The sequence below is a fragment of the Diabrotica undecimpunctata genome, chromosome 2 (assembly GCF_040954645.1).
Source record: "Diabrotica undecimpunctata isolate CICGRU chromosome 2, icDiaUnde3, whole genome shotgun sequence".
NCBI classification, from domain to species: domain Eukaryota; kingdom Metazoa; phylum Arthropoda; class Insecta; order Coleoptera; family Chrysomelidae; genus Diabrotica; species Diabrotica undecimpunctata.
This window is the reverse complement of record NC_092804.1, coordinates 32,866,399-32,893,420: the sequence shown is the minus strand read 5'-3', so window position 1 is coordinate 32,893,420 and position 27,022 is coordinate 32,866,399. Positions and strand designations below refer to the sequence as shown.

General features: G+C 31.1%; 1 protein-coding gene across 1 annotated transcript in view; it reads right to left on the bottom strand.

Moving 5' to 3' along the window:
• Positions 1-27,022, bottom strand: part of LOC140434382 (uncharacterized) — a 340,257-nt gene that overhangs the window by 65,937 nt on the left and 247,298 nt on the right. Inside the window, exons 3-5 of the mRNA XM_072522574.1 lie at positions 17,663-17,697; positions 14,044-14,086; positions 11,238-11,336 (exon numbers count right to left, since the gene is read on the bottom strand). Of these exons, the coding sequence (XP_072378675.1) occupies positions 11,238-11,336; positions 14,044-14,086; positions 17,663-17,697 (177 nt within the window). The remainder of the gene's footprint in view (positions 1-11,237; positions 11,337-14,043; positions 14,087-17,662; positions 17,698-27,022) is intronic.

The following is a 27,022-nucleotide window of genomic DNA, read 5'->3' as shown; positions in this document are numbered from 1 at the left end:
TGCGTCTTGATAATATCCTCCTCTAGCCTTTCGTATATTCTCTTATGTATTACTTTCAGCAGTACTTTTAAAGTATGACTCATGAGACTCAGTGTTCGATAATTAGAGCACTCTTTTGCTGCTTGTTTAGGGATGGTTATAAATACTGACTTCAGCCACTTTTGTGGTATTATTCCCGTATCGTACACCGTGTTGAATAAATCTGCCAATACTTCCAAGTTATTCTCTTCCACTAATTTTAATAGTTCTACTGGTATTTCATCTAATCCAGTTGCCTTATTGTCTTTAGAGTTTTTGATAACATATTTAATTTCATCAATCGTGATTTTCTGTCTCTCTAAAGGATTTAATTCTTGTATTTTCTGCATTTCACCTCTTTCATCTTGGAAAAGTTCTCTAACGTACTCCTCTCATCGTCTTAATTTTTATGGTAAATCTCTTAGTAGTACTTCTTTTTTGTCTTTTATGTGTCCTTGCTGTCTATTTCGACCCATCCCAGTCACTTCTCTCATTTTTTTGTGTATATTTCTCATATCATATTTTGTTTCTAGTTCTTCTATCTCTTTACATTGTTTCATCCAATAGATTTCCTTAGCTGTTTTGATTTTTTCCTTAATTATTCGTTGTATTTCTTTATAATTCTGTAGATCTTTTCCTTTATATTTCCTTCTTTATTTCATCTGTAATAGTATTTCTTCTGTCATCCACTGTTTTTTAGCCTCTGACTTATGTTATATCAAACTTTTTTGAGCTGGTTTCAGTAATGTAATGTGTTTTTTATATTAAACCACTTTTTATTTATAAACATAATTTGTTTGTTGTCAGTTAGTGTTTTTTGCATATTAATAGGTATTCAAATTATTTTTTAATTCGTTTTTATTTCTTCGTTTTTTAACATTCTTACATTAATTTTTGGTTGTTGTTTTTTGAGTTCAATTCTTTTTAATTTTATTTTCACGTCAGCAACTAACGGATTGTGGTCTGAGTTAACATCTGCTCCAGGATAAGTTTTAACTGAGGTTATAGAGTTTTTATATCTGCTATTTACGAGTATAAAGTCTATCTGGTTTCTGACAATGTAATTTTCTGTATGCGAAGGAGACGTCCATGTATGTAGTCTTATCTTAGGAAGCTAAAATCAAGTATTGGCAATTACTATATTCTTTTCTTGGCAGAATTCTATGAGCCCTTCTCCTCTCTCGTTTCTAGTTCCTAATCCGAACTGCCCAACTATATTTTCAACTATACCTACTCCAATTTTTGCATTAAAGTCTCCTAAAATGTAAGTAATATCTCTATATTTTGTTAACTTAATAGTATTGTGCAATTCTGAATAAAACTTTTCGATCTCATCTTCGGTCTTATCAGTTGTGGGAGCATAGACTTGGATCATATTAATTTTACAGTTCGGTGCTTGAATTTTTAGCATTATTATTCTTTCTGAGATTTAAATCACACCTAGCACTGATTTCCTAATAGTGTTGCTTATGATGAAAGCTATTCCTTATCGACGATCAGTTTTGTCTCCTCTAGTGTAATAAATATTGTGGTTATTTATTGATATCCCTTCATTTCCTGACCATTGTACATCGCTAACCTCAAGTATATCTATATTTAGCGTCTCTTTCTCTTTAATAACACTATGTAATTTTCCAAATTCCAAATCAAATTATAGTTCATTTTAAAATTTTCCTCTTGTATTTGCTTAGAAAAATAAAATTTCTTCTTTAAAATTCTCATCTATTGCTTGCCCACGACAGGCTTGATATCATCCCTCCACCTCTTCTGCAGTCTGCCCAATCTTCTCCTGTTCTTTCTTGGTCACCAGCTTTTTATTCTCTGATTTTTAAAGATTATCTTAAGCAACGTGCCCGGCAGATTGCAGCTTGAGCTTCGCTATATGTTTCACATTAGTAATTTGGGTTCTGTCGCGACAGTCGGTATCCCGAATTCTGTTACTCAAACTGATCCCGAGCAGCGCTTTATCCCTCAGTCTTTAAAATGTACATAGCTGTTTTAAAGTTTTCTTTGTAATGACCACAGTTCCAAATCTTTACGTAGTCACTGATAAGACACACTTGTCGTACACTGTACATTTTAGACACATTAGGTATCTTATCGTCAAAATATAGCTTAGATTGCCGAAAGCGAAAAGATTGTAAGCATTTTTTTATTTTGGCGATTTTAATGGTATGTCCAAGTTATATATGTATACATATATATATATATATATATATATATATATATATATATATATATATATATATATATATATGTATATATATATATGAGAAAAAAGAAAATCCATCCAATGTTAAGGTGAACAACTTTGGTGAAATAATGTCACGTTGTTTAATAATTTTATCAAGGCGCATTTTTTCAAAATATTGTTCTGAAGCTATTTTCTTGTGGCATGTTAAAGTAATTACTATTTAAATGGGAATAAGCCACAATTAAAGGTTAAAGTACGTTTATTGACATTTCAATTTCCACTTCGGAAATTGAAGATCGTTCTCAAAATACAAACATTAGTAAATTTACTAAATTTTGTAAATGTTTGTATTTTGAGAACGATTTCCGAAGTGGAAATTGAAACGTCAATAAACGTACTTTAACCTTTAATTGTGGCTTATTGCCATTTAAATAGTAATTGAATTTTTTCAATTTTTGTATCTTCAGTAATTTTGCTGTGAAATGTGGATTTTTCGTAAATGTTTTAATGGATGTAATGTATCATGAGTCTATTCGAACATCCTTCGGAACTGACAAAAAGGATCAAGTTTCAATACTATCGAAAGCATTGTGGAAGTCACTAATAGATATATGTAAGAGTACATTATATTGTGTGGATTTTTCAATCAGTGTATTGATCGCTTGCAGGTGATTAGTAGTACCAAATCCTTTTTAAAATTCCGCTTGATGAACTGGCTGATATAAATAAAATTTTTGTTTAATGCTGTTGGTTATTATTCTTGTGAACAATTTGTAATGTATTTTGTTTGTGACAACAGGATTATAGGTCTATAGTTTTTAATATTAGCTGTGCCCCCTTTTGTGTAAGAGTATTACTTTTGCAGGTCTGGTGTTCGTTTTTCTGTTAGACACTTATTCAGCGAGATAAGTTGCCACCCATTTTTGACATTCGGACCTTATACAATCATCGGCAGGAGTTTTTTGTTTTTCATTTGTTGTAAGGTATGTCCAATTACCGAAGACGATAATTTTGGAAGAGTTTCTGAGAGAGTTTCGATGTTCTATTACCAACAAGATATTTGAAAAACCTCAAATGCAACAAAAAAAATACCAGTTTAACAACAGAATTCAATTTGTGAAAATTTCAGACTTCAAATTTCTAGTAAACAAAATGTCGATATAAATTTATACAATAAACAATATGCTTTCGACAACCAAAAACACTTTTTGCATATATTTTTTAATATTAGGGACCGTAAGATTTAATGCCCAATAATTGCCACTTCGAATTTTAAAGATGATTCGTAAAGTAGGTAATACTCAATGCTTTTAAATATTAAAGAAAGAGAGGAAGTGGTAATTAGACATAATATGTTTCGCAATTTAGGTTTACAAAGTGAAAGCTTTATTTCTGTTTGAAAATCACTCGTAACCATGCTTTCAAGAGAGATACTTTTTATTGGCGAAACGTTCTGTTCCATTTGATTTATTTTGTATCGAAAATTAAACTCATGGTTTAAATTATTTACACATATTTATTTCTTAATAACTGTCCTTAAATTATAAATAAACGATCTTATATAGCTAGGTAATAATTCGTGAGAATTCTGTTAAAACATCGAAGAATCCAAAAGTAGTTTGTTTATTTCAATCTGGTTTACATATGATGGTCTCAAATATTTACGTAAAATAAAGACATATCAAGGTAACATAGTAGACAGATTTTACGACCCAACATAAAAAAAAATGGGAGTCTGGCTAGTGGTTTTAGTTACAGTCAATCGGTAGGCCATCAGGAAGAAATGAATGTACTGGTCCCAATCTCTTTGATGTTTAGATACAAATTTGGAAATAAGTTTGCTCATCATTCGATTCATTTTCTCTATCATTTCATCTGATTGAGAACGCCAAAGGTGTCATTTTAGTCATATTGGCACCAATAAATCGGCAAACGTTTTGAAAAAATGCCGATTTAAAATTACTCTCTTGGTCTGAGGGACTTTTAGGGGGAGCCAAAATTGACGAAAAATTAACCAGTAATTATCTTTAACCAGTCTATCTGCAATCATAGAAGTCTCCTGGTTTGGAATTGCATATACATCAGTTCATTTTGTGAAATAATTCATTGCCACCAGGATATATTTATTTCCAGCATCCGCTTCTGAGATCGGCACTGTAGTATAAATTGTTACCGACTTTACAGGACTACTAATACTAAAATGTTTTATAAATGCTATATATTTACCAACTGAACCATTGCCCGCTGCACACAATTCATATTTTTGGCACCTTAATATTTGCGGTTTACCAGATATAATCGTTCTCGAACTTTTGTAGAGGTCCCGTCATTTCGGAAGGCATCTAATTTGCATATAATCGCACTGGACAGAGGTCAAAATTTGAAATTTCTACCTAAGCCACGCCTTAGCAGTAAATCATTTCAATATTCAGTAGCGCAGCAGTGCAGTTAAGAACAAGTTGTGTGTGTTAAATATTTGATAATTTTATTTTCAAACAATCTTGCTGAAAATGGACGGAAAAAAACGTAGCGTTATTAAAGAGCAGGGTCGTCAAATAATATTTAATGTTTATAATTATTTTAAAAATATGAAAAGTGAAATGGACACTCTGCTAATGGTAAAACATAAGACTGCTGAAGCAACAGGTAAGGAGTTTCAATGCATTTAGTATTAATTTTTGATATTCATATTCAATTTTCCAACACTTTTTACTTTTAGTTCTCAATGGTACTTATTTGTCAATCTTTTATATTCTGCTCTTGTACCCCATTTTGCCTACCTTCGCTTTTCTTTTGTATTGGGTCTGTCGAGAATACCATTTTCGACATATTTCTTTTTTCATTCCTTCGATATGTCCTAAATATCGTATTCTCTGCACTTTCGTTACAGTCGTTATTTTTAGCTATTGTTACGTGTACTTCGTTATTTTGTTAACTACTTCTTGATCTGTAGGTAGTTCTATTACTATGTGATCGTCTACAATTCCATGGTGTGCTTCCATTACTACTTCATTTTTATTTAACATAATTTTTTGTAAAATAATAACCACATTTACTGTAAAATAATTTTGCCAAATTGTCATTATTCCCCTAGCTAGTTTATTTAGTAATAGATCGTCATCATTTTTCATATGTGGACAGAGTTCATAGGCTCTTGTTTTTGTAGAAAGCTCTTATTTTTTTTTTATTTTCTACTATCGCTTTGACTTCTCAATGTACTTTTTTGTTTCTTTATGTTGTCTGTTTAAAATTTGAAAAATTATTCCTGCAACATACCAATTATTTTGAATTATTATTTACGTCATCATTATCATTATCAACGACGTTACAACTCTTCGTGAGTATTTGCCAGGTTTACTATTGCCTTCCATGTTTGTCGGTCCTGTGCCACTATTTCCCATTGTCTCACTACCATTTTCTCCAGATCTTCTCTTACTGCATCTTTCATACACTGAATATATTTACGTTATTATAGGTATTTCTGTACGGACAGTATCCAGAATACTACAAGAGAGCAAACGGTCTCTAGATAATAAAAACAAAGTTGAATTTCCTTCAAAGAGACCTTTACGAATGTCACCTGTGACAGATTTACCAGAATATCAAATTACAGATATTCGACGTATAATACACGATTTTCATAAAACGGAGAATTGTATTGTTACTGTTCATAAATTGAAGAACAATATTTAGAGAGATTTGGACATTAAAGTATCAGAAGCCTCGCTACGAAGAATTCTTCGAAATATGAATTTCCGTTGGACGAGAGCACAGGACAACAGAAAATTGTTGGTTGAAAAGACGGAAATAAGGGCTTGGTGAATCAAATACTTAAGACTTATCAAACATTATAGAAACGAAAACAGACCCATTGTTTACCTCGATGAGACATATGTACACAGTGGACATACTGTGTCGAAACTTGGAATGATAATTCTAGTAAAGGGTTACTGATGAAAATTTCGAAGGGTCAACGTTTAATAATAGTGCATGCTGCAAATTACCGCAAATGGCTAAAGGAAAAACTAATTCCAAATTTACCCCCTAGCTCAGTAGTTGTTTGCGATAATACCTCATACCATTCGGAACAAGTGAATCCTGCGCCCAATAGTAATTCCAAAAAAATTATATGATTGATTGGCTGATTAAAAACAATATAACATTTAATCCTCAAAGTTTTAAACCCGAATTGTAAGCGTTGATTAAGTACCACAAAAATCGTTTCAAAAGGTATGAATTCGATGAACTTTTGCTTGAATATGGTCACACTCCTTTACGGTTACCTCCATACTATCCGGATTTAAATCCGATAGAGATTAAAAATAATATCGCACAAAATAACATAACTTTCAAATTGGAAGGTGTAAGACACCTGTTGGAAAAACGAGTTTCCAAAATAACCCCAGATGAGTGGAGAAAACAATGTGTTCATGCAATTAAAATAGAAGACAGTTGTTTAACATCCGAAGTCCAAATAGACTGTCAAGAAGATAATAATCCCATTATTATAAACTTAGGAAGTGACGATAGTGACATCGAGTATTCTTCGGAAGAAGAAAATTAAATTAGATTTTGTAGTTCTTCTTTGAAACATTCACATTGGGTACATGAATTTTTAAATGATATGTATATAGAGTTAATTTTATATCTTTTATAAATTTTCATTTACAAATTTAGATGTGCGTATATTTTAGAAGGACAGCAATATTGACGGTAGTCTTTATTATATCGCTAATATATATTTCCAAGAAACGTCTTAAATCGGGTAGGTCCAAGAAATTAGGCCTTTCCCAAAGACAGGAATATTTATGTTTACATGACTTTATTATATTACTAAAAGGCTTCCAAGAAAAGAATTAAATCAGGTAGAAGTTAAGATACATGTAATTGGTACCGTTCATTAGCATATAATTATCCTCACTCTTTAATATTTTGGTATTGTATTAGTATTTGATATTTTGCAAAATACGCTTGACAATTAATTGCAATTTTAAAAATCCATTTTGTTAAACTTATCAATATTTAGAACTTAATAATTCTTTTGTACAATAAAAATAGTTTGTTTGTTCAGGTAAAACGTATTACGAAGGTATTATTATTTTTGTCCCATCAAATATCTTACTGATCATTTTTCAAATGTTAGCTATATGTTCAAAATTATTGGAAACCAAAAAAATCGCCTTTATTCAGTATAATATGTTTTAGCTGTATCTACTAAATAGTGCGTGCCACTGTCATTTAGTTAAAATTTTAGTAACCAATCACCAACTTCAAAGGCGGTTCTTATACAATTGCGCCATGCCTCATAATATGCAAATTAGATGCCTTCCGAAATGACGGTACCTCTAACGTCTTTCTAATGTCAAAGTGTCTACCCAACACTATCATATCATCTATATTAGCTGTGTAAGATCATGTTTTAGTACCAGGCACTTCCACTGACTTTAATAGGGTTTAATTTCTGGATTAAATACCGCCCTTATATCCTGCCAAGTTGATCCTTGCACTTCTATTCTTACTATTGAGTTAGAGGGTTTCTTGTATCTATATATTGTATTTTTAAACTTAAGTGGGTTAAATCTAAACCTAATTTGACTGTCAAATTGGATAACCACTCAGAGCTTATTTGTAAACATGTACAGGTTAAATTTTTAGTTTAAAGATTTTTTTGAAAACCATTTTCGGATTAGTTATTGAAACGTAAAAACGAATATGATATGTAATTCTCGTTACGACTAATTGTGGTTTATTTCCACATAAAATAATATTCAACTTAAAAATGCCATAAAAAACAATTTCTTTACCTTTTCGTAACTGGAAAATTGCTAGCCTCAAGAACCAAGAAATAAACTATGGTTTAGTTTCGAAATTGTAAACACTAAGTTCCAAGAAACCGTGATGAACATTCTGAGACATTGGCCTTGGTTTTACAGTGGCGTACAAAATCTTTTTTAAAAGAGTGAGAGGAATAATACAGAGTAAGTAAGAAGACTGAAGAGAGTAAAGTCCTTTGAGTTAGTGTAATGATTAGTTCAAAAACAGAGTATAGTGCGGCTTAGTGGATACAAGTGTTTGTGTAAATAATTACTGTAAGTAAGAACGACCTTGTAGAAACGTTATTGAATGTAACTATAGTGAGTGAGAAAGAGCAGTACCGGCTTAAAGAATGTTTACTAATTATAATATGTAATACTATTCTCTCCTGATCACTAAATTTCTAAACAAATGCACAATACCACAATGCAACTGAATAAAAAAAAATACAGTTAAGATCTGTTTTCACGTACAGTGCGACTGTGTATCCACTTATACGTATTTCGTCCTAAAAGGGCTTTTCAGAGACGGCTATTCACAGTCGCCCTGAACGTGAAAATAAATCTTTTCTGCCTTAGGAAGCTACTCTAACATGGCCTCATATGGACGCAAATAGCGACATCTGATATTAAAACTCGTAAACTAATTTTCAAAACCAAATTCAGATTTTTGCTTTAATCTGTGCCTTCTAAGAATTGCAAAGCAAAACAGACGTCGATAAAGATATTATTAGAGACATGGGGAATCTAAAAATTGCATTCCACAACATATCTCCAACTAAGCAAAAATCCTTAGCGAATTGGTTTCTATTAGTACTCGTACAGAATATATCGAAATATGTAAAAGGAAAAAGACAGTTAAGATTTGATTACACGGACAGTGCATCTGTGTATCCGCTTATACGTATTTCGCCCATAAAGGGCTCTTCAGAGACGGCTATTCACAGTCGCTCTGAAATATAAATCTTTTCTGTCTTAGGAAGCAACTCTAACATGGCTTTATATGAACGCAAATAGCGACATCGGATATTAAAATCCGGAAACTAATTTTCAAAAGCAAATTCAGATTTTTGCTTTAATCTGTGCCTTCTAAGAATTACAAGGCAAAACAAACGTTGATAAAGGTGTTATTAGAGACATGAGGAATCTAAAAATGTTTAAATATCTAACGAAATAATAAATTTTACCTTTGAGAAAAAAGTGTCTACTAATGTTTTCAATGTGACTAATGGCAATTGCAATAGTTCTTCATCACTCGACAAGTTTTTTTCAGGCGATAGTGAATATTTTGACCTTTTGTGGATGTCGAACTACTTTGTCAATACTGCCTCATATAACAGGTAAGTTAGTTTTGTTTTAAAACATGTAAAATTAAAATACTTACGTATTCTATACACGTTATTAATTTTTAAAAGCTAAATAAGCTTGACGTAATTATTATGTTTCAAATATATACAAAAACATTGATAAAATGTCATTTTTTAGTTCAAATAAATTTTTAAAATTCACTCAACAACTTAAATGATACGCTACTGTGTGTGTAGTGAACGTCTAGGCTGATTGATATATATCTCTCTCTAACTAGCGGATTCGATTGTCTCCTGTTCTTTTCCACTGGTCAGCGTTGTCATATTTATGAGATACTTTAAAAAGTCCGTTATTCTATGACTATTTGACTACATCTAAATTAATAATATAGAAATTACTAAATTTTCTAAAATCACAACCTGGAAACAGTGTTAATAAAACCCAATTATTATTATTTCTCATAACTTAGTGCCTAGAAAATTAAAACTTTAATATAAAACTCTTTTATCGAACCAGAACCATTCGCGCCAAGCAAATGAAAGCAAAATCATAAATACCTAAAACCAGTGGCGGCTGGTGTGGTAAAATTTTGGGTAGGCCAAGCCAGCAAATTACATATAGTTATGTGTAATTAGTGGCGGATCCAGAGGGAGGGGTCACGGGGTCATGACCCCTCCCCTAAAAATATTTGAAAACCCACTTATCCTATTGGTGGTAAGACTAAAAGTGACCATGCATCAGAGAAAAGTAATCAACCTCAAGATCCATGACCTCCTCAAAAAAAAATTCTGTAGCCGCCAGTGTGTGTAATACATATTTTTTTTTGTGAGAGTGGGAATCTTTTTTTTCGAACTTTACGATTTTTTTTTTAATTTATTTGGGCAACTGTGCACTTGTTAGCAATTGTGTTGTTTGTTTAAAAATATGTTATAATTGTAGATTATGTTACATATTTTTTTATCACAATTTAAAAGAAAATTTATATTACAATTCGATAATTACGTTACAGTTACGTTAAGTGACAACGATGATCGGCGTAGGTCCGATCGTCTGGTGCCTAAACAGCAAGCATAAACACGACAATATAAATCGTTTCCGGCAAGCTGCTTACCTTTAAACGCTTTTTGTACGGTAATCTTATGTGAACTGGGTCGGATAGTTCCGATCGGGCCTATTAATGATATTTAAAATGCCTGAATACGATTCGATGCTTTCTGTGGTAATATAATAACATAGTTGTTTTAACGGACGCTAATGTATTAAGTAATTCAGTACATTTAAATGTTATTTACATGCATTATCATAATGTTTGAATATATGTTTTTCAATTTTAAAGCTCTTAAAATTATTAGGTAGGCCCGGCCTATCCTGCCTACCCCCAAAAGCCGCCACTGCCTAAAACATGTCTTTTTCGAATCGGATTAAGCAATAAACGTCTTTCCGAAAGGCATAATAGGTTATACAAATACGATCTTTAAGATTGCAGTGGAAAGAAGTGTACAAGGCCAAACTACTTCTTTAAAATCTACAAACGAATTCGAACAACTTTTTTAATAAAAAAAAGTTGAAATTATAAGTAACAGAATTTGGCAGCAAAATAAATGAAACGGGATAAATTGACGATAGATACCTAAATGTTAAACATTAGTCTAAAGACAAAGAATAACTAAAATATTTTTAAGATTTAAAGTTTATTTTTATTTTATTATCATTAAAAATCATTTATTATGATTAAAGGGCACTTTTTAGTAATTAGAAATTACTAAATAGTGCAGTTTCTCAGAATACTTCACTGTTTGTTTTATCATCAAACTTTTAATCTCTTATACAAAATATTTTAATGCTACTTTCTTTATAGATTTCTCCGATACCCTAATTAATTTAAGGTTGACTGAATGACTTACTTTCTTCCTTCGTTTCTGAATGCGATTGTTTTTGTCCATTCAGGTCCGTGAATTCCGTCGACTGGGATTTAATCAAATCCAGGGTCTTTCCCAGCTTACCTAAAAGAACAAAAACCAAATAACGTTTCCTAATCTTTATTGTTTTGTGAGTTTATACTAAGGATAATGGGAATTTTATGTCGGTGGTAGCGGAAAATCCTTTTAATACGAAAAATGCGACATAAAGCTCCCATTAACATTTAGATTTGGCTTAAATACTACATCATATTTGTGAGCTTTTATTGCGTTATTAAGAAATTAAGTTACTTAAAGTTAAAAAATGTTAATAACATACTTAATATAACGGGACAACTATATTTGCATTTTTTCGATGTTCTCTTAATAGCTATCATGCAGCTTTTTAATAGCAAAATTAATATAATCTTTTAAATAAAACTAACTGAACATATCTGATTAGTTTGTATGTCCAATAGCAAAACTGCTTAAGTGGGCGGGAAATCCATTGGTGAAATAAATTCATTTCATGAGAGTAAATATAATGAATGTATAAGTCAATAAATAGTAGCGTTGGTTCGTTTTCTTCTTGTAATGTCGAATCTACTAATGAAAGTTAGTTATAATCATTGCAAATTCATCTATATGTTCTGCTTTTCTTAAAAGCATCTGTGAGTTTAATCCGGTTTGGTAGCGAATTATTTTCAGTCAGGATATTTTTTTTTACCAGGACCTCGTTTCCCTTCGATTTTATCCTTCATAATTAGCTGCGACAACTAGTACTTATCATTATTAAGTATGTGCCTCAAATCTACTACCTCTTTCCTTTTAATGGTGATCAAAAGTTCTCCGGCCATTCCATTTCTGTGCAACACCATTTTGTTCGTAATATGATATGACTATGGTATTTTTAAAAGTGTCACAAGAAGCCACACCTAAAAAGCTTCTAGATTTTTCATTAGGTCGACACTAACAGTCCAAGCTTCAGCGCTTTAAGAAAGAATAGAGTGGTATAAGATTTTATTATCAGATATCGAATTTTAATATAGAATCTTTGATTACTCAGAAATTTCCTTATCTTTAAAAAATCGTCTTTTGATTGCTCTCTTCTTGATCAAATTTTTAATTTCGGATTTAGAATTTCAGTAATCCAGACCCCTAAGTATTTTATTTTGTCCACTCTTCCACCAAGAATTTATGAAAAATTGTTGATAAAATATTTGTATTTTGGTCGTTATTTATATTTAATATTATCTGCAATTGTACTGTCAGTTTAAAATAATATAAATTTAAAATAATCTCAATTCCTGATATGGTATCACCAACACAGATTCCGCAAACATTACCAAATCTGTATTATCGTTCTCTAAGAAAAAAGAGTCATCTGAAAAATTAGAACTACCATTTAAGAGCGTAGGCGCAAAATTTCGGGCCAATGCTTTTTAAATGCATTCATTTTTCTCGAATCCTGTGAAAACCATTAAATATTTTTGAAAAATTTGAACGCAGAATGAAAGACTACATTATTACCGAGGGCCGAAAGTCCCTTAGAATAAACAAACAGTTTTTTTGAATGAGATATTTGAAATTAAAAATCACACTTAATTTTCTTTTGTTTTTAACCCTATAACTTACTAAAATAAACATTATAGAAGTAGTTTCCAGGGACTTTCGGCCCTCAATAATAACAGTAATAATGTAATCTTTCATTTTGTGTTAAAATTTTTCAAAAATACTTACTATTTTTTTCAGGATTCGAAAAAATGAATGCATTTAAAAAACATTGGCCCGAAATTGTGCGCCTTTGCTCTTAAGTTTGTGAACCAGAAGATCAATTAGTAACAAGGAAGAAAGAAATTTGTTCTATATATTTCACCAAATATTTCACTTGAAGAAATAAGATAGCTACTTTCAGATTTTGGTCAAATGATATATTGCAACAAAATATAATGAAATATATTTGCGGTTATTTAATTAATAAAACTCTTCATTAATAAAGTTCATGGTTGTGATATTTGTGAACATTATTCAAAAGCCAATAAAGATTAAGATGATAAATCTTTCTATTTTTATTTTAATATCTTCACTATACATTGGCGAACGCGTCTGCGGACGCATCTCCAATTGTTTCATCACAAGCTGACCACACATCTGGACACATCTGTAAATCGTTCAGTCTGTGTTAATTCATGGGAGATGCAATATCTACGCGAGCATTAAAAAAATAAATGTTGACGTTGAGACCATAGCTGCCGCTACTATATGCCTATTTAGAACGTTCAACTACTACTTGAGTGTACACCGGAATAGAATCATTAAAAAAAATGATCGGAAAAGAAGAAGTCAGATGTGTGGAAAGGCGTCGGACATCCGCACCGAAACCCTTTGATCTGTGCTAAAAAAACCGACAACAATCGGATACCTTGATCTTGACCTTAATTAAATTTAAAAATCCAAATGAATTAAAAGTTCAGTTGCAATACTTGCGAAAATAATCTTAAAACCAAACATTGTTTGGTCTTACATAGATGAAACCCACTTGAAAATATTAATTTATATGGCAGTGTGCTGAAAATATTAATTTATACAGTATAACACTCTGGATAGCTATGGTAGATTATGAGAAAGCATTTGACTGCATAGAAATTTGGTCCATCCTTAATGCCTTAAGCAACAATAGAAATGACCGATATACAAAAATCATTAAGTATATATATATATATATATATATATATATATATATATATATATATATATATATATATATATATATATATATATACATATATTACATAATAATTCAAATACTTACCAAATGATTGCTTTAAACTTTCAAGTTCCTTTACATTTTCGTCCTGGAAAAAAATTAAAAATTTTAGACTAATACAATATTTTACAATGAATATTAATTAAAATATGAATATAAAATATATTAAAAAAAGTAAACACAATCAATTAAGAGGAATCAACAGTTCCAATACTAATAATATAAAAATTATAATAAATTTCCTACAAATATAATCAAAGATACAAAACAATTTTGGTACCTTTTAGTACGAAATGAAGATTTAATTTGGATGCTCAAACAAAGGTCTCAAATAAATAAAACCTTTCAGTACCAAATATTTTAAAGTAATTCAGTAAATACAGAATATTATGATTTTGACATTAATTTATAAAGCTAACAATAGCGCGACGTTTATTAAAAAGATTTGTAAGATAAATTGTATTAACAACTAAAGCTGATAGTTGTTTTATGTGTTTGTAAAACTTCTACAATAATGATGATTTTTATTGAAAAGGAGCAAATTACCCTTTTAAATGGGTATAAGATTTGTACAAATCCCATTCACATTAAGAGAGGAGTTAGACAAAGCGACGTAATATCTCCAAAGCTTTTCAATCTAGCCCTAGAAGACATCTCCAAAACTACAAATTGGTCAACATATATAGCATCAAAGTTAATGAAAACAAGTTAAACTACCTGAGGTTCACTGAAGACATCGTGATTATAGCGAGCAAATTTGAGGAATTACAATTTATGATGTAGGAACTCACAGACAGCTCCCACTTCATCGGCCTTAAAATACATGTGACAAAAACAAAAACACTGACCAACACACCCGATCATAGACCTATAACTATAAATGACAGTGAGATTTAGAACTAGGAAAAATTCTAAAACTTAACAAAGTGCGGAGAATGCACGAGAATGCAATGCACGAGAAGAGCAAGAATGGCATGGGTAGGATTTGGAAAACTCAGTTGGATACTAAATAACAGCAAAATATCTCAGTACTTAAGAAACAAAGTATTCCTATCTTAAAAAATAAATGTGAAACCTGGACCCTAACCAAGGCAATATAATGAAAAAAATTGGATCTCTACTTCAACCTTGCACCCTGGATAAAAACAGGGGAGGCTTATATCCCGAAGTGTACTTAAAACAGATTGATAATTAGATATATAACAATAAAACATTAAAAATTTTGTTTTCAAAACTTCCACAAAATTAATTATAAAATCTTATCACTACAGCTGTTTCGGCAGAGTGCCTTTCCCAAGTGATCTATTTTTGGCATGCGTTTACACTTTATAGTCTTTAATGAAATAGGTTGAGGAGGGGAGAACTGTTTGTCTCATGTTGGTCATTCAGAATTAAATCTGTGTTTTTAATTTGTTAATTTTCATAGATTCTAACAAAGATAGCGTAAGGCCTTTATTTTGAATGTGAAGAATTTGAAATTCGTCATTAAAAGAATTATTATGATATAGAAGGTAAAGTGCGTATGTAGAATCTGTTTTTGTTTAATTGAAAGTCCGTTTATGTTCTGCTATTCGTTTATTAAAATTTCTACCAGTTTTAACGAAGTAAGTTTTTGGGCACTTAGCACATTTAAGTTTGTATACACCACTGTGTAAGTGCTTTTTATTTTGGCTATTGTTGTTTTTAATATATTTTCCTAAGTTGTTGTTTGTTCTAAAAGCTGGTGTTATTCCTTTCTTTTTTATGTGTTTGGCTATTTTTGTTGATATTTTGCCTGTATATATAATCGAGCAGAAGGTACTGAGTTTTTTATCTGGTGGTGGAAATACTAATCCCAAAAATAGATCACTTGAGAAAGGCACTCTGCCGAAACAGCTGTAGCGATAAGATTTTATAATAAATTTTTGAAAACAAAGTTTTTAGTGTTTTATTGTTACATAAACAAATTTCCATCCCTTTCCATAATTAGATATATTCTATATATTCCATATATATACGTATATATATATATATATATATATATATATATATATATATATATATATATATATATATATATATATAATCAAGGATCACTCGAAGAGTGGTGGGTTTTTCGGTCAAAAGGTGGAGAAAAAAAAGATAAAGAAGGTAGCTACTTCATCTATTTATTCGAAGACGTTTCGCTCTCTAATCAGAAAGCATCATCGGTTCATCTAAAAAGAATAATATGAAAAAACCAAACATCCATAGAGAGGTTAATACAAACGTTTTACCTCAAAAAGACATGTAGTAGTCAAAGGTATAAAATGTAAAAAACTTGAGACATTAAACCATTGAATGGTTAAGTTGTATAAACAATCAATTGAAACTAAGTACAGTTTACAATTCAACACAAACTTACAATAGCAAAAGAAACGTGTGGTTATTATACATGTAATGTAAAAAAATATGTAAAAAACTTATATAACGAACTAGTATTCGCCGAGAAACTAATAAGAGCACAAGATCACCCTTCCAAAAATAGAATATTAATTTAGTTTAATTTTGACTTTAGGTAACATTATTAAAATGATTTCGTCATTTCGTCAAAGAAATGACGAAATCCCCCTGAAGATGATCTAGGGATCGAAAGTACTTGGGCAAGATTAAATTAAACTGTGCTCGATATATGCCTTTTATTTGATCAAAGTTCATTTATTCGAGCATTCAACCTTATATTTAATTATAATTTTGTTGGTTACGCGCCTGAATAGTTTAATTGAACTGCATCCAAATCATTCACGGAGATTGCGTAGCCACGAGATTTTACGTCTTCCTACGCTTCTTCTGCCTTTGATTTTACCATGCATTATATTCCTTAGTAGTTCGTATTTTTCACCTCTCATGATGTACCCTAAATATTCCAATTTCCTAATTTTTATGAAAATTAAAACTTCTTATTGTTTTCCTAGTTGTTCGAGAACTTGTTCGTTTGTTTTGCGATCCAACCATGATATTTTCAAAATATGTCGGTAACACCACATTTCGAATGCTCCCTAGTTTTTAATGTTGGATTGATAAAGCCTAGTTCTGCAATATTAATGCATGATACATTTGACTCAGGTTACTAATGTCCGTTATCTTCTTCTGAGCGTTGGGGTATTTCAGTATCGAACACATTTCCAAAAACTGTCTTTTCACGAGATTGCGTTCGTTGCCAAGAATCTTAACGTCGTTAAAGTCCACTTTGTGATTTGTATTAATAGCATGCTGAGCAAGAGCACAAGTATGCTTGGATAGGTTAATATCACTGCGGTGTGACGTAAGACACCCCTCAGTAATCTCCCTGTCTGACCGATGTAGTACGAGTCATACTCAGCACAAGGTATGTGATAGATGGCATTAACTTCTTCCAAAAGGGACAAGAGTGTTTCGGTTTTAGAAAACAAATTTTTGACCGTCTTGGTATTCTTAACAGCAATTTTAACATGAACGTTATTGTGTTTATGCAGTTTAATAAGTTTTTCAGTAACATGAGGAAAATAGGGTAAAGAGGAGTAATGAGTAGTTAGAGTCCCAAGTACAGTAGTAGGCAGAACAGTTTATTGATAGTATTGTTATATATATATATATATATATATATATATATATATATATATATATATATATATATATATATAGAATAACTAAATTATAAACTTACCAGGGGCGATAGAGTTTCTTCATCTTTTGTCAGATCTGAAACAAAAAAATCTAGTTACAACAATGATTCCAGTTACTTACCATATAAGACGAACAAAAACATTTATAAATTAAGAAAATTCTTGTATTCAGTAAAGCAATAACATTTCCTAAGACACGAAACATCGAAAGAAATGAATAGTTAAAGTGGAAAAATGATAATACAAAGTACAGCCCAAACCAAGTCAAACCAATTCGATTGGATAAGTCTAGAATATAAAGTGGCAGTCCTAAGTCCTTATGATCAGGTCAGGTATAAAACGGAATATTTCTATCTCTTAATCATGTTTTAATGTCTTCTTATTTACCATTTAAAGAAGGAGCTTTATCCGGCTGTTAATTTGTTAATTATGGTATGGGGCGTTTTCAACAAGGACAAATATTATTCGATAGTAAATTTTAGAAGAAATTTTTCTATCAACCACTTTTTATAATTATCAGATCCATCGTTTAGGAACATTTTAAAAAACAATTTTCATTCAATTTTAAGGCCCTGTCCCTTAGAAAAGGGCTTTTGAAAACCTGTTGCGCTTGCATTACTCTAATTATATTCTTTAGTGTAACTAGAAAGCAAATTCACACCGGTAAAGACAATATTGTCCTATTTTTGGCTTGGTATCTGCGTAAACAATCTAGTCGCAATTTTTGTCTATCGTACTTTTTCATTAAATAGCGACAGTCAAGGAAAACGAAAACCTAAATTAAAGACACAAATAAAAGGTGTTAAGTATATAATATTTCTTGAGGTTCGGGATTATTTTCTTAATAGTAGGTACTTTGATAACCTGTGTTTTTATTATTTATAAACATTTGTGGTTATTTCCCAGTAGTTTTAGATTTCGTGGTGCATAAAGCTATTAACTGTATATATCATTTACTTAAACTTACTGGAAAAAGGCGTAAAAGCAAATAACAACTTCTTTCAGTTCAGTTACGCGAAATATAAACTACAAAAAGATCACACAAGTGGCATTACAGTGACAGTACGTCTTTTTGGTGACAGTGTTCATAAAATTATAAGCGATCAACTTGTGGTGTTTTTTCCCAGTAATGTGAAAATTAATGATAGTGCGACGAAGTAAACTCTCATCAAATCCATTTTAATTTTTGATACCATTATTTGTTTTGGCGAAGGAGCACCTTGTACACCATTTTCTGCTTCTTGTTTTTGTAATTTTTAAAACGTTATAAATTACTTCTTGCGTTTGATGATTTGCAACATGTCGTTTTTGTACATTTTGCATATTTACATCACAACGTTATATTACTACACAAAAGGAACCGGCAAACTAACTGTCCCCACTTTTTCGAATTTTGCCACTGAGCACGCAAAACTCGCGTCTCTTCAGTATTTTGTGCTAATATACATTATGTCGAAACAGTAATTAAATAAAAAAGAACGAGAAGTCGAACAAGGGGATTTAATGTTACTTTTTTTTTAATACGATGCTGGAACGTTTATTTAAGAATTTCAAAAATGGGCAGTGAATATTTAAACCACTTACGTTTCGCCGATATGATATATTCAGTATAGGTTAAAACTTGGAGAAAGCAAAAAATATGCTTCATAAACTTATTTTCATAACTGAAAAGGTTACGCAAGCAGCACATTAACATCAATGGTGTTCACACCCTTATATATTTTAATATACTTTATACCTTTTTTTACTGTAGCAACATGGCATCAACGTCTGGTGATCCATATGCCAAGAATTTAGCGGAACAGTGACTATTGTAATAGAAAAAAGCTGTTGTTACTATTAAAAGTTCTTATCCAAACCGTTTTACCGATAAAATCTCAAATTTTGGAGTTATTCGAGAGAAACCGTTTGAAACTATGCTTTTTTGGGATGTAATTTATTAACTTTCAGTTAAAAATGACGTACGGATGAAAGGATGTACAGATTGTGTGGGTTGTAATTGCACACCCACACAATCTGTACATCCATTCTTATTCATTGTCTTACAACTGCCACCTTCCAAAACAAAACATAAAATCTCAATAAATAACACATATTTCATAAATATATCTCCAGAATAAATATAAATAACTTTAAAGAATTTAATGGTATAGAACATTACTTTCATCAAACAAACAATACATTTCACCTATCTCTACTTCATTGGATAAAATCTGTCTCCTCAAGAACTTCCCCGTTTACTGTTAAACAATTACAATAGTTGACCTGAGTTCTCCAATCAACAGTCCCAGATAGTTTGAACCATGTTCTTTCAACCATCAGTTAATAGAGTACCGGCATGTAAGTAATGTTTATTTATTTGTTTATTTATTAATTCATTGCAGTTTAATAGACTATGTTATCAATTTGTGGGTCTTACCTTGTCTGCTTAAACATTTTATTCATTTATAAAGCCACAGACATGTAATATTGGCATAATTACTGTAATTTGTATAATTATATCATCTACCTATTTTTATCATTATTAGACAACACCCTAATATGGGATTATTATTTTCAGCATTTTAACTTTGTATCGTGACCTGAAGATGCTTTGCATATTATAGAAAGCGAAACCGGTCGTCCGATTAGTTAAATTAAATTGATTGTGAGTAAGTCTAACTTATTATTTCTTTTACCTTTTGAAATGGACTCACACAAGCAACACATTCATGGTTCTTCTTACTCTCTACTTTACTTGTAAACTTGAGACCAGGGTTGCTTTTGCTTGGGAAATGAAAGCCACCTCTTTGACCCAACACCCAACTGTCTGTAAACACCACGTTTTTAGACGGTTTTTCATAATTAACTTGCAAGTATTTATCGAAAAAAATTTCATAACAAGAATATAGCCTATAAAAAACAAAAAAACAAAAGGTGTAATTATGAAGTCTATGGACCCAGTATAAGCAGAGTTGTAGCTCATTAAAAGTAAGTTCTTATTTGTTAAATTTCAAATCGAAGTGCTTTTGAAAAAATGAAGTACTTTTCAGAAAAAAACTTATTAAAACTTTTTGAAAGTATAAAAAAAAACTTTATTTTTGCTCTTTTAACGTTTCTGGCATTAAAACTAAGCGAGTTACGTTCAAAATAAAGTTGGTCCCTTTTTTGGTAAAACATAAAAGTTACCATCTAATTAGAACCCTAAATGAAATTATTCGTTACTGCTTTACAATTTACTTTATTTATGTACTGTTTATATGCTTGTAAGGCAAACTGGATCAAAGTGCTGGTTTATAAAAAAAATTAGTTTTAAAGTAAAAGAAAATTTTTGAAATTTAAAAAAATGACATTTTTTTTCAAAATAACCTAAAGAGTTACTGATACGAAAAATCTTGAGGAATCGGAAATATAGGTTTTGATTTTCTTTGAACATTTTGTTCAAAATTGGTTAAGTTATGGCTGTTCTAAGTGTGTTCTGTTCAAGCCCTTTCAACTATATCCCTCACAAATAGGGACACAATTTAAAAGTTTTTTTAAGTACCTCACAGCTTAAAAGCTATGCTAATAAGTCTAATGAGTCATACACTAAAACTTTTTTTTAAAATTATACATCGCAGAATATACAAGCTATGCGAAGAGAGAATACAAGACCCAGAGTTTGGATTCATGAAAGGAGTAGGTACGAAAGATGCACTGTTTAGTCTACAGGTAATATTCCAAAGATGCAGTGATATGACTTGCGATATCTCCACTTGCTTTGTGGACTACCAAAAAACATTTGTCACAGTTCAACACCGAAAAATGTAAATCCTTCCTAATGCAAATCTGGAGAATGTTTGGTTCCATCAAGACGGTGTAACGTTATGACCATCACATATTAATTTATATTTAAATAATTATTTCATTTTAATTTCTTTATTAATTTATTAATTCATTAACCTTTAGTTTTTTTACTATTTTTTCTTCAAAAAATAGTTGGCGCACTCTCTCTTTCTGTCCGGTAGACTAAATATTCTGTTTTAGTTTGACAGAAAAGAGCTAATTCCATCATATACTTATGTTCTATGGCATCTCTGCTATACTTCATTGTAGTGACTCCCCACTATTTCAGTCAATCAGCTTTTCTAACGTGCTGGGATTTTTTTTTGTGTAGTTGGAATTTTTAAAAGAAGGAAATATGAAATAAGGTTTGTTTTTATGGTCTGCAGAAATCTCTTGGATTTATGGAATAATTTATTAAATAAGACTATGGATTAACCACATCCAACTAAATAAAACTGCAGCTGTCTTTAAGACCACTCAAATGGCAAATACCTAAGACCTACCGACATAATATGGAGGCAACAACATCTTGTACAGAAGCAAGCAACCCATCGTTGCCATAAGTATCATTTCATTTTATTATAAAGCAATAAGCAGGGTTTGCTTTTGCAAACTAAATATCATTATTTTGTTTTATGCTAAATAAATATGATTAGGTAATTAATTGTTTTATTTGTTACCAACTATAGACAAGACGGATTTACTTGAGAGACTGAGCTAGGCGAAGCATAAACGATAAGCTCCCATAGTTGATTGCGGTATTATTTTATAATAGTATTTCAATTCCCTTTGGGGCATTGGCGCCCAACGTGGGGCCCGATGTGTAACGATAAGATCAAAGAGAATCGAAATATTATTATTTTATAATAGTATTTCAATTCTCTTTGGTAGTCTTATTGTTACAACGGCTGTTCCGTTCACAACGCTCGAATAATTAGGTTAAACAATACTTTTCCGAATTAAGTTCTCATTGGAACAGGCGATATTAAGTGGCCTGCGCGATCTCCAGATCTTACACTCATGGACTTCTTTTTTTTTGACATTTAAAGAGCATTATCTAAGATCATCCTAAGGCTAGAGCACAAAATTTAAATGAATTAAGAAACCGAATAATAGAAGTCTCCAATTCTGTTGCAAAAGAAACTCTTACATTTGTCCGCAGATGTTTTTATGACAGATTGGGATACTATTAAGTTGTAGAATGTCAAATATTTAAATCATTTCTGTAAGGCATAAAGAATTATTTCTTATTTTATTAGAAATTATTTTTTATTTTCAATAAGAGTATATTTTTTGTTTTGTTTTATCTTTTTAAAGAAATACGCCTTTATTTTTAATTCAACCACAAAAAATTGTTCACATTATGAAAAACCGATATAAATCCACCGCCTTATAATGGTCATTGTATTTTTATCGAGTTTATGTTATAAGAAATGAACCAGGTGTACGTAAGCAAAACAAAAAACGACGGACGGTGATTCATATCCCTTGCTTTGTTATGTGTTACTAAATAGTTTTTGTCGTTTTCTGTCTAGGAGTCTAAGGTGTCGGAGGGGATCGGAGAATTACAATTACCTGTTGCTACAAATGTTGCCGATTTTAGCGCTTTATGTATTTTGCAACATCTAATCTAAAACTTATTGTAGGTACTATACTGTATCAGAACGCACATACTGGAACATAGTAAGATACACATAATGTGCTATTAAGAAACAGAAATACTTTCACCCATCCTTATAAATTAATAATAGTTGAAATAAAATAAATAAAATAAACATTTTGATTAAAAAATGTATTATATTTATCGTTTCAATGAAAAAAAAAACAGGTTTTCCCATCAACTTGGTCCGAAGCAATAATACTACCACTTCTTAAACCTGAGAAATCTCGGACATCACCTGAGTCATATCGACCAATATCTTTAACCAATATTATATGTAAAGTGAGAAAATGGTAAATAAAAGGCTTAGATGGTATTTAGAACAACAAAAACTCCTTATTCCACAAAAAAGCGGATTTAGGCAAAATAGATCCACTATAGATAACCTAATAGACTTAGAATCAGGAATACATGAAGCATTTGCAAATAAGCAAGATTATATTGCAGTTTTTTTTGATATTAATAAAGCTTATGATACTGCCTGGCGATACAATATCATATCAAAATTGCATAATTGGAATATCAGAGGCAATATGTTAAAATTTATTTCTAATTTTCTTCATTCTCGCAGCTTCATAGTTCGATCAGACAACGTTAACTCAGATAAAAAAGTTCAAAAGAACGGAGTACCACAAGGATCAGTTATAAGCTCAACCCTTTTTCTAATAGCCATAAACGACATACTTCAACAATGCTCACCGATTGTTAAAGGAAGATTATACGCTGATGACTTAGTTTTATTCCCCAAAGGAAAAAACTCTACATCTATTCAAAAACATTTACAACAAACAATTAATCAGTTAGAAACATTGTCTAGGACTATCGGATTACAATTTTCACCAACAAAAACTAAATGTATTTTATTCACACGAAAAAATAACACTCTAACTCCACATCTAAAGCTATATAATCAAACCCTTAGTTTCACAAATAATATCAGATTTTTAGGTATGGTTTTCGACCAAAAGCTCACCTGGAAAAAACATACAGAAGAACTTAAAAAATCATGCCAAGCAGGACTAAATTTTATGAAAACTATTTCCAGCAAAAACTGGGGAGCAGATCAAAATACACTATTACATGTATATACATCTTTAATTAGATCCAAACTCAACTATGGTGCGATAGTTTATTCATCAAGTAAAATATCAGTATTGAAAACATTAGAAACTGTTCAAAACACAGCTCTACGAATAGCTACAGGTGCGTTTCGAACGACACCAGTTGAAAGTTTGCAATGCTTAACAGGAGAACCACCACTAAGTTTACGATGCAAATACCTTTCTCTCTCATATGCTTCTAAAATAGCTAGTAATAAAGAACACCCTACTTATACCAATACGTTCACAGATCGATTTCAAGACACTTTCTCTACAACAAGACTAGATCCACCATTTTACGAAAGAGTTAGAAGAAACCTTCATGACCTACATCTTAAATTTCCTGAAATTCTCCCAACAAATTTCCTAACTTCTCCACCTTGGTTAATACCAATTCCCAAGATTAATACTAACCTTAGTATATATAAAAAACGTGAGACTATAACAGACCTGATCAAACAATCATTCTTAACAGAAATGGAAACTTATAAAAATCACTATAAGATATACACTGACGCATCCAAATCTTCAGACGGTGTTGGTGCAGCAATCCTTACACCCAATACATCCTTAAAATTTAAATTCAAGCCCATTACTTCGTCATATACTGCGGAGTTGTTTGCAATATTACAAGTACTTATCCACATAAAAGAGTCGAAACAGTCCCTGTCTCTCATAATAACCGATTTACTAAGCTCACTTCACACTATCAAACGTTTATATGCCAATAATCCAATGGCCTCACATATCAAAAATCAGAAATAGAGATTCTAAATAATAATAAGATCACTGTTGACTTCATGTTTGTTCCATCACATTCAGGTATACAAGGAAATGAAGAAGCAGATGAACTAGCACGCTTAGCATCCTTCAGCCAGGACTCCATTCTTATTAATGAGGTTTCTTCAGATGACTTTAAGTCAGAAATAAAACATAAGGTGTTAAGTGCGTGGCAAAATAAGTGAAGTGCATCACAAAATAAACTCAAGGAAACCAAACACTTAGTGAAACCGTGGCTCCAACCAACAGCGAATAGACAGGACCAAGTGAGAATAATACGTTTGCGACTAGGACACAGTAACTTTACACATAAACACCTCTTTACGCGAACTGTGCCGCCAATGTGTGAAAATTGTCAAGTAACACTCTCCGTGAAGCATATACTAACTCAGTGCAAAACATATGAAGCAGCAAGAAAGAAGCACACTATACCAAATAATATAAAGGAAGCCCTAGGAAAAAACATGAACATTAAAAACACAATAAGTTATCTTAAAGACTCAGGACTGTATCAATTATTGTAATTTTTTCTAACTTTACCTGTATTATATATTTAGGTCGCTAATAACCCTGGTGGTTACAGCGTAAATAAATAAAAAAAAATGAAAAAAAAAAAATACTACAACTATTCGAATTTCTGCGCAAGGGATGGTTTTTATTACGATAAAAATTATGTGGTAAAAAATCATTTATGAATTTAAAATTAAATGATTTTTTTCTAATAAAGGGGTCGTTTTCACCCCTAAAAAATAAAAAGCAGCCAACAACATAAATCCATAAATAAAGTGGACGGTAAGTAGAATCTTAATCCAAATTTTCTTACAATTCGGTGGTAACATGGAAAATTATAGGGTATTGCCATATTTCACATTCATCTACTCACCTACAAGGTTTTCAAATAAAAAATATAGATACTTAGTTGTTTTTATAATATTATTTACCCATAAACGTAGTAAGTTCAAGTACTTTTAAACTAAAGTAACTATAAACTGCTTTAACCAGCTTAAAGGACAATAAAATCTTTCCAAATGTTTATCAACTTACTTAACAACAAACTTAAAGTTCTCTCAAACTTTACAGATGTTCCAAATTGGACCTCATTAATTAAGTTAAACTTGAGAATGCCGACTTGGTCTTTATTAAATTACTAAGTGAGTGTAACCAAACTATGGCCGATGACACTTTCAGTTTGTTATCGATTTAAAGTTCAGTCGAACGAGGGTCTGCTTCTGAATTAAGACCGTAGTCAAGCGGCAGATTTTGACCTCAATTTGATTATTTTATAGCTGAACTGGTCAATAGTAACTAGCGGAAAACTGAAATAATGGGGCTCTAGAAATAATTGTAATAATGATCGTTTTCAATTATTCGGTAAATAGTTTAATTACGTTATTACCGAAGTTTAGTTTATAATTCAAACTATTTAAGTCTCTCAGGGACATAACTAAAGTAAGCGACGTAGTAGATCAAATAGTAAGTTTTAGTGGATATAAGCTAGCTGTTTAGAAATAATTGCACCCAAGATTATGCATAAAATCATAATTATAATTTTAACATCAGTACATAAAACGTCTAAACCGATTATTTATTAAATCAATCTTTCTCATAATACCGAAAACGATTTCTGAGGTGTAAATCTAGATGTATAATTATTATTTTATTACCATTAAATATAATAGTTATAATATTCCAAAAGTTTACATTAGTTTAAGTATTCAGAGCAGGAAAATCTTGGGTGGATATCCTATCGACTAATTAAATATATACAGGAGGAAGTTCTCACCTGATATTTATAGATCTACAGAAAGAATGTTACAATGAACCAGTGATAAAACAGTCTGGCATAATGCAAAGAACAAATCTGGATAATACGGTTGCAGATAGCTTTTTAGATTGGCTACTTACATTAGAGCGTTGAAATTATTTGGATTTAAAGCCATACTTCAAAGGACTTCTTTGTAGGTTGTTTAAAATGGCCGTTGAATGATGAGGACACATCTGGTGAGCAAATACAGCTTCAAAGAAATGAAACTCTTGTGATTTAAGAGTTTATAATG